This window comes from Opisthocomus hoazin, chromosome 8 (genome assembly GCF_030867145.1).
Source record: "Opisthocomus hoazin isolate bOpiHoa1 chromosome 8, bOpiHoa1.hap1, whole genome shotgun sequence".
In the NCBI taxonomy this organism is placed as follows: domain Eukaryota; kingdom Metazoa; phylum Chordata; class Aves; order Opisthocomiformes; family Opisthocomidae; genus Opisthocomus; species Opisthocomus hoazin.
The window spans coordinates 20,875,263-20,888,995 of record NC_134421.1 but is presented as its reverse complement, the minus strand read 5'-3'; the positions used below and the strand labels follow the sequence as shown (position 1 = coordinate 20,888,995).

The following is a 13,733-nucleotide window of genomic DNA, read 5'->3' as shown; positions in this document are numbered from 1 at the left end:
GTATACATACGTTTATACACATGTATATATCATACAGCATAGGGTCTACCAGTTAATTCAACTTGTAAAATACTCCTAAGGTGGCATATACGCTTGCAAGTAGTATGTGTATATTGATATCTAAAAGAATAATTCCTCAGATTTTCTGTCCCACTTCACTTTGAATTTCTTTGTCAGCATTGGTAGTTTGTGGTTTAAAAGTGTATCTGCATTGCCTTCTTTATTTGTTATTTAGGAAAAAAATGTGATGTTTTATGGAGGAAAAACATGTAATGTCTGGGGAGAATTTAGATTAGAAAACATTATCAGATGAGGACACTTATGGCAATGACTACTAAGAATAGGAGAGCTTTCGCTACTTCCTGCATTCAGAGGATGTGACTGCTGTCGTTCAGCTGAGCTAGTCTGGATCCTGTTGAAGGAGATGTTGCAGTGTTAAGGCTTCCCTTGGGCTGTGAAACCTACTTACAGCTTGAATTTATCTGTTACTGATTCTCTGGAATCACAGTGTAGTAGTTCTGGTGTTGATATAATGAATGAGTATGTAAAATACATGCTTACAGCAGAAGCAGATACTGCTTGTGCTGACCTGATTATCGAAGGTGCGGATGGTTTTTTCACTGTCTCATTGTAGGTTTTTGAAAACAGCAAGTCATCTATAGAACAAGCTTATAAGTAAAATCAAAGCTTGTATGGGCTTCACAGAAATGTTAGAACTGTTAAAAGTTATTGTAAGACAGGATATGCTGCTTGGGGAAAGAGGGGAGAGGGAACGGAGTGTGTGTGTGGTGGGTGTTAGTAACAGAAGGAGGGAATGTAATTAGGAAAGCTTTAGAGTTGTCAAACTAACATTTTCCTGTACTCCCAAAATTTGAAAAGCTGCTGATTAAAAGATGAATTTAATTTGCAGTAGCTCTTTTTTACGAATTTGACAGTGGTGGACACCAAAAGGTAACATCTTTCAAGTCTTCATCTATTATTACCTTCAGTGTGTCTCATAAATCAGATTAATCTAGATAGTTCAAATTACAGGCTACTGCTATTTTATTCTTTCACATCTGGGAAAATCTGAAGAGATTTTCTATGTAAAATGATATGCATTCAGCAGGAACATACATTATCACAGTATTTTCATGGGGATATGTTAGACTGCGATTTAATAGTACTTGTTATTAACTTTAAACAGCTGTGTTACTCATGAGCTAAAACCAAAGAAACTTGTTTGTTCCACAGACAGTAACTGTGTCAGTATTAGTTGTGCACACAAATTGCCGTTAAATGCATATAAATAGTCACATGTTCATCCTTCATAATTGGAAGGAGCAGAGGTTTTCTGTATGTTAAGAATCAGAAAAGTGCAAGAATTGCAATCATTTATATGTGACTTCAAGGCAAGAGCCCAAGTCCCAGTCATGTTTAGAGGTTGTTAGCTCATTTAAGAAGTATCAGTGGTTAGCTTTTAGGTAAAACATTGCTACCTACGATTGTTTAGATGCCAGTTTGTAGAGCAGAACAAGTAATGGCAGAACAAACAATTCTGGTCTGTCTTGACTGCTGCCGGTGGCAGTGAACAGCGCTCCAGGCTCTTGCCTGGCTGCTAAGTGAAAGTATGCAAAGAATGCAATTTCAGCTGACCTACTCCTGCTCGGCAGCTGGAGTCTCTTTTACTCAAGAGGGACTTTGCCAACCTAGACTGCTGTGACGGTGCTGTCAGGCATGTGTCATTTTTGCCTGTGTGTGACAGTCTGCCGGGATCAACGTTGTTGTGAAATACAGCAAGTAGAGCCAAGTCCAAAGGCTGGCGTAGCCGCTCGTCTTCCGGGGAAGTTCGATGGGAGCCGCACGGCTGGCTGGAGGGGTGTTGCTGGTACGCTGTCAGTTGCATAATGGCTCCGTGCCCAGAGGTAACAGCTGCGATATTCAGTGCGTGCCTCCTGCTTTGCTGTCTTCCCTGCTTGTGTTGTTACAGAGCACTGTAACAGAAGAGATTTCACCAAGATGGTGAAAACTTGGGAGTTCTTACCTCTTTGTTAACTGGGGAGCTGAACTGCATCCTATGCCAGTTTTGTACCATGTAAATCCACTAAAACGAGTGAAATCACACTGTGTTAGAAGAGGCTTGGTTTAAGGTGGTCAAGGCCAAGCGTGAGTGCTAAGTAATACTTTACTTTTAACAAACCAGTAACTAGTAGTTCTCCTGTAAGCAGCTGCAACCGTTGTAGCATAGGCCGTGCCACGGTGCCTTGCAAGGACGTCCTCCATAGGGAAAGCGCAGCCACAGAGTTGCAGCCAGTGCCTTTGGTGGCCTGCCTCAGGGTGAGGAGGCAGCACTGGAGCTCAGGGCTACACAGAGGCCTAATTTATCTTAAAAACTATGCGCCCACCCACCCCGACTGCCCACGAAGCAGCGTCTCCCTCCCGGCGGACCTGCACCCAGCCGCCACCGCGCTGCTCCGGGTGCTGCAGGCCCCGGCGGTGACCGCCCTCCCGCCCGCCACCGTGCGCAGGCGCGGGGAGAAGGGCGTCGGCCTCGGCTGCGCGTGCGCGGTAGTGCCGGCTCGCCTCCGCCAATCGCCCTGGAGCTTCTTGGGCTGTGGCTCCGCCCCTTGCGTCGACGAAGGACAAAGTGACTGAGCCGGGCCCGCGATCAGCCCCTGCGCCGAGCTGTCGCGCGAGCAGCGGGTCCGCGCGCTGCCACCATCTTAGGAGGTGAGTCGGGGCGGCGCGGGGACGCCCGCCCGGCGGGACCCGCTGCTCGCCCTGGGGCGAGGGGTCGCCTCGCTGGCGCGGGCGCGTCCGGTTGGTGCCGTGGCGGGCCTCCCCGTCCCACGACGCTCTGCTCTTCTCGCCCGCCTCAGGTCGCCATGTTTTCGTCCATCGCGCCGCTCGCCCGGCTCAACCCCTTCTACGCGCCGCACTTCCAGCTGGCCCAGGATGGCGTAAGGAAGCGCGCGGACCCAGCGGAGGCGCCGACCACGCGGCGGAGCTTGGCGGCCGCATCCGCCGCTGAAGGTGAGCGGGGGCGGGGGGGTCGCGGGGGCGGCTAGGCCTGGGGTCAGGTGTAGGGGGCGGGGGGGTCGCAGGGGCGGCTAGGCCTGGGGGCAGGTGTAGGGGGCCGGGGGCGCTGGCGCTGCTTGCGCTTGCGCGGGCTCTTGCCGGCCGGCGTTGCGGTGGGAGGGTTAGCGCTCCGCGAGGCTCGGCCGGGCCGGGGAGGAGCCGGAGCCGGGCCTACGCGCCGGCTTGGAGGACGAGGAAGGGCACGGGCGGGGGAGGCGCTGGCAGCCTCTTCCGCTCGCCGTGTGCCGAGCGGCAGCGGGGAGCCGGCTTTGCCGGGAAGGGTCACAAGAAGGTTCTAGCTCCGGGTGATTACGGAGACCCCTGATGGTCTCTGTCTTGGGGATAAGAGAGTTTTTTCCCGGCTGTGCTGGGCCTGCGGCCTCGGGGGCTGAGGCTGCAGGCCCGTACTTTTTCTGTGGGGAAGAGTGGGGCATGTGAATATGGGTGGATTTGAAAGGCCACCTCTCCCATCCTTTTTCCTTTTCCTCTTTATTTTTTTTCCCTGTTTATTCACTGCTGCACATCTGAACATCCAGACACACTAGAGGTGCCTGCAGCTGTTCTGTTTGTGGGTTTTTTTGTTTTGTCTTGTTTGGTTTCTGGTTTTGTTTCTTTGGTTTTCCTTTTTTCTTTTCTCCTTTGTAATTGCGGGACATACACCAGATAGCTGTGCTTTCTAAGGTACAGTGATGTGTTTTAGATTTAAGTGCAAATGCTGTCTGTATGTTTCCTTGTCACTTCCATGACTTGCAAAGGTCAGACCTTGATGATACTCCTAATAGTGGAGGTAGATGTTAGAATTCTATTTCTTTTAAGCTGTTAAAAACTGCAGAGCATCTCTCTGGTCTTTATTAAAAATAAGAAAAAACTGCTTTCGGCAAGATACCTGTTCTGATGTACTGCAGTTATTCAAGTATGTTAGTGCTCTTGCGTGAACATTCGTGTAGTAGGTGAAAGAGCAACAGAACTGGGTGTTGGCTTTTACGAAGTTTTTTGAGAAAGTACTTCTGGCTCTAGTAATTGTGTTGCTAGCTAACTAAAGCCCTAAATCGCTCTTCAGTGTGCTAAATTCAGTAGGTACACTTATTTCCTGAATGTATTATGTGTAATCTTCATTCTGTTTGTAGGCAGATGCATTCAAAGGTGACCAGAGTTTCTTAGTCTTTGTAGGCTTTTCTGCTGTGTTCATTAGTTCACATACCAGTTCGTTCTCTGGCCTTTGTGTTGGGAGAGTTAGCACGCTGCAGAAGATATGTGAACTTACACAAGGTCACACAAAGTCAGTACAGAGCACAAGACCTTCTGAGTTCAGCTCAGGGCATCAACCATAACACAGCTCAGAGACAAAGTGTTTTATGATCAGCTCTTGGAATTTGTCCTTGCTAATGTGTCAGATTGGAAGCAAAGAAATGAAATGGGTAACGGTCGACATGTTTTTGTGCTGTATATTTATATTTGAATAGCTTCAGGGTGTTTGTCTTATCTTAAGTCAGCATCAAGGTATGTTAGAATAACTTTCTTGCCCTCTGTACTACATGTTTAGCCGATTCTCTTTTCAGCTAACAGCTGTTAGGAAACCTGACTCTACTTCTGAAATAGAAAGTCTGGGATGTACTATAGCCTTCTTTCCTAATGCTGTTATACCACTACGAACTTAGGTACCTGTAAAGAGCTCAAGCCTAATTGATGCTGGCTTGCTTTTCTTAATTACTGTATTTGAACACCTAGCCGATGGGTGAGTCTGAATACCATTGTAATAAAGCAGATACACAAAGCTCTGCTTTTCTGTGGCTTCTATGAATGTCTGTCTCTGTCAGTTGAGGAGTATGACTTCTAAAAGTAAATTGTTGTGAAAAAGGGAGTGTGAACAGATACTTCTGGTGTCTGGGCAGCATGGTAACTACTGCAGTCCTGTTGTGCTGCAGGCCAAAGATGCAGCTAGACAGAGCTGCCTCATAATACAGACCCAGAGTCTGTTCTCTGATTACACTTGCATAGAAAGCCTTGTTTGTGTTTGTTTAACCAGTCACTCTGGCAAGTTGTAAACAGAGTATTACTGCTGTCTGCAAATCTGTTAGCATAAGCAAGCTATTTTAGAAGTATGTGCAACTCCCAAACCAGCACATTTACAGTCTTGAGCAGTATCTTGATTTAAAAAATTCTCATAGGTTATGCATTATTCTGTTAACTAATTTCTCGCTTTGAGTTTAGGCTTAAAATGGTGTCTGTGATCTGGTATTAGTTGTTTTAGAATAAAGAAAAAAATGACACTTTTATTACCTTGGTGATTAATTTTGAACAGTAAGGTGGGAAATATAAAATGTAATGTAAAATCTGGAACGTTTTGGGGAAGTAGGTCCCTTATAACAGTGAATTTATGAGCTGGATGAACCTGCTAGTGTTAACTGGTGCACTGTTGGTGCTGTTGATTGTAACTGTAAATTTTTGTTTACAATTGTAAAGGAATTTATTTCAGAAGTAAATAGACAAGGCAAAGAAGCTCTGGATAAGATAGGGTTTTGATGTCTTTTGATTTTATTAGTGTTTCTCTGGAGATAGCTCTTAAACTGATGAAACACTTTAATGTCTATTCTATTATATATTAGAATAACACAACTAGATCTAATAGCAAAAGAACCTAGATTATCCCTTTGTGCTGTGGGGAATGTTTTTGCGTAGTGTATGGTTTTCTATATAGTTAGTCAGTATGTTAGTTTTGTATTTTCTTTTATATATGCATAAATAATGCTAAGCATAGTAGTAGAACTGTGCTGCTACCTTTATGCTTATTTCATACTGTTAATTATAAAGTGAAGTGTTTTCTGGTTGCATGTAATCATACCCTCTGTAGTTTCTTCAAAAATGGAAGAGGGAAACTGATTCTTGTTTTTCAGCTCCAGTAACTTTGCTCTGTTGCATGTTGTGAAAATCAATAACTTCCTTTTTTAAGACTGAATGTTTTTATACATAGGTCTGTATGGAACAGTGCAGATGAAATATCTTTTGATTAAATGTGATCTGAAAGATTCTTTAATGTACGTTGTTTATGAGCATTGGATGTGATGATTTAAAAAGTTCTGCAATTTCACTAAGCTGTATAAATCTGAGGTTCTGCATTTGTAATAAAACAAAAAATCATCTGTATAAAGAATCTGAAAAATACCTGAAAATACATCTGTGTAAAGAAAAATCCAATGCTGGATCTCATAGATCTGTATGGTCTTAAATACAGAAGTTGTACTGTTACAGAATATTTAACCAAAGAAGCTTTGTCTCCAGAATACTGGAGAAACACTCTTCTTGCTTAATTCCTTGGTAGAAGAAAATGTTGGACGCTGCAATTTTGAGTCATTATTTCCACTAGCAGCTTCTGGGATTAGTTTCTATGGTTTACGTGTGCTGTGAGCTAAAACTTGACTCTTTCTTCCGTTGCTTTTTTTAAAGGAACAAACTCAATTTGGAAGGCCTAGAATCAAATCTTGTCAGTCCAAAAGGCGTTAATGTAAAGCAGGGGAGTTGTTTTTGAGTATAACACTACATTTGAATAATATAGCATGGGAGATTATTTCAGTTTAATACTTTCGAGAAGGTAGCACTCAGTCAATTTTGCTTTTTCTGATCTTTGTTACCATTTATGATTGATCATATATATGTAATTTTTTTTCCAATGAACTAGAATATAGCTGTGCGTATGGCTCAGGCAGATTCTTTATGCTCTGTGGCCTTGGTGGGATTATTAGCTGTGGAACAACACATACAGCACTGGTTCCTCTAGACCTGGTTAAATGCAGAATACAGGTTTGTTCTGCATGTTGATATGCGGTGACATTGACAAAGCATGTTTAGTGTGATATAATTAATCTACTAATGAATCTGAGGCATAAACCATTCCCTAGACATCATTGTCCAACAGTGCATGAAGTTTATGTAAAAGCATGGTGTGTCTTTATTTTTTGCTGCAGAATACAGTTGTGAATATGGCTCGCTCAAGTTTTATGCTCTCTGTGGCGTTGGTGGGGTCCTAAGTTGTGGCCTGACACACACTGCTGTTGTACCTCTGGATTTAGTGAAATGTCGTATGCAGGTTTGTATTAACTTAAACATTTTTTAAAAACTTTATGTAGCCAGCATATTAGGAGTTTACAGTAGGGGTGCAGTCTTTTCTGGGTCACAGGAAGTGAGTAAACTTGAATGCTGCTTTATCAAGTCTACTGCTGTGAGATCAACAAAATACCACTTTCAAGAGAAGCAGAGGCATTTAGGATAATCCGGATGAGTTATTTTTGGCTACATTTAAGGCACGTTTAACTGACTATTTGCTAAAAGGTACCCACCACGATGTTGTATTTGCTGGCTGGTAGGCTGTCTAGCACTATTCACGGGGTTTTGGAGATCTATGGTTTTTAGCTTGGAGCGACATGCATTGTAGAATTTGATCCATTAACAGTTTAGATATCACTGCATGGATTGTGGATTGGATACTTTCTAACGATGCCACTTTGAACAGAATGGGTACAACTTGATACGGTATTGCTAAGGCCATCAGTGTTTGTTGCTAGTTTGCTTGGAGTGGTTCTTGATGGAACTGAAAGGAGTGTCATCACATTGCACTTAATTTGCCATACCAGCTTCTGCATTAAAATCATCTACTGAGCAGCCATGGATAAAAACATACTAATAGATTTATTCAGGCGCATCACCTCAAGAATGAAGCAAATTAAAGCACACTTTAAAAAATTCTGGAAATATAGTAGTTAATGACTTTCTTGTTGCATAGGCTGACACTGATTGTAGAAGTGGTGATTCTGTAATGATAGAGCTTATGAAATTAGAAGGTAACTATGAATTGGTCAGACTTGCTAGTCACACTAGGAGTACTACAGCTGGTACTCTTTAAAACTGTTCTTCTGGAAGGCCTTTATTTAGTATTCTTTACAAGAGAGGCTCTTTCACATACTTTAGAGCACCTGAAATTCTGGTCTCAAACTAGTCATTCTGTAACACATCAGATAAACACAGGGTGCATCAGATGAGGCCAACATGCAGCTTTCTATAAAATTTGCGTTGAGACCAGGCCAACCATGTAGGAATTCCCCATTTCTACTAGTAGTGAATAGCTGTAGCAGAGTGTGTTTGGTTTCTGCAAACGTAGCTTAAGTGCACTTCTCTGTTATGGACTTCAAAATCCAAGATTGGTAGCTTGACTACCTGTGCCTAAGGATGAGTTTCCCGAGAAGATTGATTGTGGGTAAAGAGGATGTAGCATCTCTAACAGTTTTTAATTTCAGTGCAAATTGAGTTAAAGGGCAGAAGGCCCAAGAGCTATACAATGCTGCATATACAACTGGGAGCAAGGCCTCATACTTCCCAGGCTTCAACTGCTTGGAAGGTACGATCGGCTTGGGCTGCCAATCCTGGGCTTCTTGCATGATGAGGGTGGTGATACTTCCCCTTCCTTCTCCAGCACTTAATGGAAGGGGCAAGAGGATTCATGTGGATTCCAGGTGTGGATTCCAGGTGTGACCATGTGAAACCTGTCAGCATTTATCTTGTTACAGATCCTGTACAGAGCATGTTACCAATACTTCCTAGATTCTCCAGGAGGAAACCCATTGCCTGCCCTCTCATCTCTTTTTAAGATGAGGTCACCTTTTATGTAGATTATAATGAAGCACTGTCCTGACATGAACATAGTCTCGTTTTATAGTGCCCAATTAAAGACCCGATTTTCTGAAATTCTGAATCTTCAAAATTGACATGTTTAGGTGAACTAGTTCTCTAGGTTGTTGCCAGGCTGCAAGACAAAATACCAGTCACTGCAGGTTGGCGTGCATGTCCCACAGCAGCTCTTTCTGAAAGCTTTGGTTGACTTCTAATTTGATGTCTTCCTTCTTATTCCTCTGAGGAAATGTTAGATAATGTCAGATATGAAAATTCACAGTGTAATGCGACTTAAAATTTGTCAGTGACCTGTATAAGAATCTCTGCTGAATGGTTTCCTTCCACATGAAACAAAATTGTTCAAGTTGGTCTTTTAAAATTTGTTACTAATGTTACTAATGAAATCTCACTCAAAGTTTTGTGTGCAGAAAATATTTTTTTATGCGGCCTTTACTGTAAAGTGAAAGTACAAGTGTAGAAGTTCTTGAGTACTCTTTGATCTGCTTTGCTCCATCAGTCTTACTCTGACTGTGTGGAGGGATCAAACTAACAGTGGACAAATAACCTTTTATGATTAAGAATCAGGTGAATTGTCAGGCTTGGTTTGTGGTGACACTTGATTGTGATGTGTAAAGTGGATGAGATTGCTGGCAGAAGCTGTCAAATTTTTAAAGACTCTGATCTAAACGTAATTATACCAGTATACTACTGACAGTGTTAGAATAGTGATTTCAGTAAATCTTTTCAATATAGAAAGTGGTATTGTTGATTTGGAGAATGAATGTGAAGCAAAATTCACATGGTTTGGTGGTTCCTGAGTATTGAGGAACATACTGGCTGTTAGAATAACTTAGGGTTTCAGACTAACAAGTAACTGTTACAGTTACATTAGCGTAACCTTGTGGTGGAGTACACCGTCTGTCCAGGGAACCTTAGGAAGCCAGCTGCATGAGGAATTCAGGAATCTTTTATTTCAGATGAGGGTGTGAGAATGGAAATAGTATCTCTGTCAAGCAATTAACTGCCTATTCTGTTTAGGTTGATCCACAAAAATACAAGAGCATCTTCAATGGATTTTCAGTGACAGTCAAAGAAGATGGTGTCCGTGGCTTGGCTAAGGGATGGGCTCCAACCTTTATTGGATATTCCATGCAGGGGCTTTGTAAATTTGGTTTCTATGAAGTTTTCAAAATCCTGTATGGCAACATGCTGGGAGAGGTAAGCCTTAAGTGGTTTACATGAGGTTATATATCCACATCCTAATAGTATTAGTAGCACAGAGTAATCACAAGAGCACGGTTCGTTAATAAAAATGTGTGTTTAAATTCACTTCAGGAAAATGCATATTTGTGGCGTACTTCGCTATATTTAGCTGCATCTGCCAGTGCGGAGTTTTTTGCTGACATTGCTCTGGCTCCAATGGAAGCTGCTAAAGTTCGTATTCAAACACAGCCTGGATATGCTAACACTCTGCGGCAGGCTGTACCTAAAATGTTTGGAGAAGAAGGCATCTGGGCGTAAGTATCTCTTGATTTTAATTTTTATTTTTCTTCAGGTTCTTGATGCTGAGTGTTTTTTCGTAATGAAAGATGGTTGCTGAAATTATTGTTGCTTTAGCTTGTAGTACTTTTTGGTCTTTGCATTTCAAAATAACAACTTGACATACCTCAGGGAACTTGTGCTGAACTGGCTGTTAATTCCACATGCTCCTTAGATCCATCTTTGTGAGTATCTTTGTGCTGAGTTCTGCTGGATAACCTCAGTTTCTAGCAGTTCCAGTCAGAGATAGTCAGCAACTTTTGGTTGTACAGTCAAAGATGCTTGAGTCATTGGCATGTAAGAGTAATACAACTGCATGTTAGCTTTCTGTTCTGATAGAAGTGGCTGTAAATATGCAAGTCATTTATCACTATCGGGACTTGGCTGGTATGCAGACATGAGCCTTACTGCCCTTGTAGTATCAGTACTGCATTACTGCAACACATTGTAATCTGAAAAGTGACTACAAAAACAGCAGTGCAGCGTAGGCATTTGGTAAATTCTAATTTGTGTTGCTGTTTGAGGTTAGTACTCAGGGAACTAGTAAAACTTAAATTTCTGTTCTGTAGGTATTGAGACACTTAAGCCTTACAGTGCCAGTATTTAGAAATTGTATTCCTGATAGTAACAATAAGCTGACTAATTTTTTTCAAATTAGAAACATACCTTAGATACTAGAGAAAATGAAACTGAGTTTGTCTCCTCTCTGGTTAAGTTTTTATAAAGGTGTTGCACCACTATGGATGAGACAGATTCCATACACAATGATGAAATTTGCCTGCTTTGAACGTACTGTTGAAGCTCTCTACAAGTACGTCGTTCCCAAGCCACGAAGTGAATGTACAAAAGCAGAACAGCTGGTAGTCACATTTATTGCAGGCTATATTGGTAAGCATCTTTAAGTCCCACACTTCACTAACGGACTACTACAGCTGTAGAAGCCTATTCCTTTTCAGAATATCAAATAGATGTAACGAGAATGGGAGAACTTAGTTGTAACTTTAAAACGTCCAGGGGAAAAAACTATATTCAATGTGTAAGTGGAAAATGGGTCTGTATTAGGACAATACTCTTGGTTGTTCCTATGTATTACCGCTGTTAATATCCAGGTTTAGAAACTGCAGCTGATTTAAGTGAAAAAACTTGCATCTTTGGTAGGCTGGGGGAGGTTGAAGAAAGGGGAGAGAACTCTGTATGGAAGGACGATTTTCAATATCCAGAGATTTAGAAGGAGTTTTGTTTTAGCACAAGAGATGCTGTAAGGGTAGAACTGAGGTGCTTTCTAATACTCACGTTTCATTAGAAGTGTGTGCCTGCTGTCTTTTTAGGCTACTAGGAAGCTTGAGATGACTTCTGTGCAATTCATTAGAAATATATGAGAAGGTGTGGTTTCAATTGGTTGTACTTAGCGTACACAGTAATGGTACAGCTAAAACATGACAGAACTAATGTCAAATTATTCTTCCAGCTGGTGTGTTCTGTGCAATTGTTTCCCATCCTGCTGACTCTGTGGTGTCTGTGTTGAACAAAGAAAAGGGCAGTTCTGCCTCACAGGTTCTTATGAGACTTGGATTCAAAGGTACATCCTTACTTTCATGTATTTTGGATCAAGTGTGTTTGGTGTTTTGGGGAGGATTTCTTTTTTTCCTGGCTTCTTACACTACTCATGGTTTATGTTTTGCTCTACAGGTGTATGGAAAGGTCTGTTTGCTCGTATCATTATGATTGGTACCCTGACTGCACTACAGTGGTTCATCTACGATTCTGTGAAGGTTTATTTCAGACTTCCTCGTCCACCTCCACCTGAAATGCCAGAATCTCTGAAGAAGAAGCTTGGTCTAACTGAATAGACAACTCATGGACTGACTATGCTGGTTGTCCCAGTGATGAGTTTCATGAAACTTTTATATATTTGACTATGTAGAAAAGAAACTCTATATGATGTCATTATTGGCTGTGCCCTCATCTCAGATGAGGGTTTAAATTCTACCACTGTCATTGCCTGAAATAAATGAGAAACAGTGCTTAGTGTCTGTTTACTACCGCATATGTAAGCTTCATTTCATAGCAGCAAATACCTCAAATACTGCTCTACTTCCCCCCCCCCCCCCCCCAACAAAAAATTTAAAATTAACCTGTTCTGCACTTTAGGAACTAGAGAATTGTGGAACAATTGTAACAAAAATAGGCTTTTACTCTTTCCAGAGAAGTGCCAAGAACCTATCCTTGCAGAACTGCAGAAACTAGCTGCAGTTCTGTGCTCTGTTTTATTTGCCTGTAATAAGCTGATACTGTAGAACAGCTGAACTCGTGAATGGCTGAGATGAGACTGCAGTCGGGTAGGGCATGCTGGTCATCCTGTCGGTGTTCTCCATAGAGATACAGGGAACCTTATACATAACGGAGCTGATTCTGCTTTGGGGTGGTCATCCCAGCATAACTAACTTACGCTTACTTGACTAATTTCTGCTTTGACTAATTTTTTGCTTTGAACTGCATCAGAGAACTCAGTCCTTTTGGTTGTACTGTGGAATTGAACAGTAGCTGTTACTTTAACAAAAGAAAAGCTGATGTTAATAAAGATTCTTAAAGATATCTGACCACTAAAAGCTTATTACAGCTTTACAGTTAAATTACAATAAGAGGCAAGCCATTTTTTTAGTTTGACAAACTTGCCAGCTTTTTCCTACACTTCGTACTCCTGTAGCTTGGTTTTTGGGTAGGGTTTTTTTTGTTTGAACAATGTACTTCTGCAGTGCAAGAAGCCATACCGGGTTTTTTTTGACCTAACTTCATGTGAAGAAATCTAGGCTCCTAGGCATGCAACAGGAGACACTCATGCAATGTTTTGTTAAGGCAATTAATTTTGTTTTTTACAGTCTTTCACAGAAGGATGAGCATGCTGCCTTCTGTGTTTTGCCTGTGCAAGAACCCACAGTTGATAATCACATTGATAAAAATCTAGAAAAGGCCTGATACTATGTTTAAGGGTTTGCTGTATCCAGTACTACTTTGTTTGCTTAGTAGAGCTGGAGCTAAAGTGTCTTTTGTGCAAAACTGGGTATGCTGCCTTTCAGCTCGTGAGCTGATGATGCTGGACTTCGCTTGGCATTCACATACGTTGTACTGCTGCTCCGTCCTCATGTGTCCTTCAGAGTCAAAAAGGACAGTTAAAGCAGGCACCATTGGAGTAGCATAAATACACTGACCATAGCATTTTACTGAAGTTCCTGTTACCACTTTACGGAGCTTCTCACCCCCTGAAAAAACCCTCTGACTACCAAGATTTTGGATGGTTATGCTAAATAAGCAAACTGACTCTTATTTTGAATTGCAGCCTTCCAAAATGCAGAGTAAAATCTAAAACTGCTCTATTTCCTGTCACCAGGAGACTAACCGCTGGGAGTGGCTGATATCAACTGTGTTATTCAGCAAAGTCAAATTCTGGAAGTCTAAATAAAACATTTGTCTAAGCA

General features: G+C 41.9%; 1 protein-coding gene and 1 non-coding gene across 3 annotated transcripts; both read left to right on the top strand.

Annotated features, from left to right (window-relative positions):
• Window positions 1-2,601: 2,601 nt before the first annotated feature.
• On the top strand, window positions 2,602-13,733 carry SLC25A3 (solute carrier family 25 member 3). Of its 2 annotated transcripts, none has more exons than XM_075427672.1 (8): window positions 2,602-2,709; window positions 2,859-3,012; window positions 7,020-7,141; window positions 9,757-9,936; window positions 10,054-10,235; window positions 10,973-11,145; window positions 11,726-11,836; window positions 11,947-13,733. In XM_075427672.1, exons 2-8 carry the CDS (start codon window positions 2,865-2,867, stop codon window positions 12,105-12,107), a joined length of 1,077 nt encoding a protein of 358 aa, XP_075283787.1. In that variant the 5' UTR covers window positions 2,602-2,709; window positions 2,859-2,864; the 3' UTR covers window positions 12,108-13,733. The 2 variants fall into 2 exon arrangements, with proteins under 2 accessions (XP_075283787.1, XP_075283786.1); XM_075427671.1 differs by lacking the exon at window positions 7,020-7,141 and adding an exon at window positions 6,734-6,855.
• LOC142362337 (small nucleolar RNA SNORA53) lies at window positions 10,419-10,657 on the top strand. Its single transcript, XR_012764964.1, has one exon. It is a non-coding gene; the product is annotated as a small nucleolar RNA SNORA53 (small nucleolar RNA).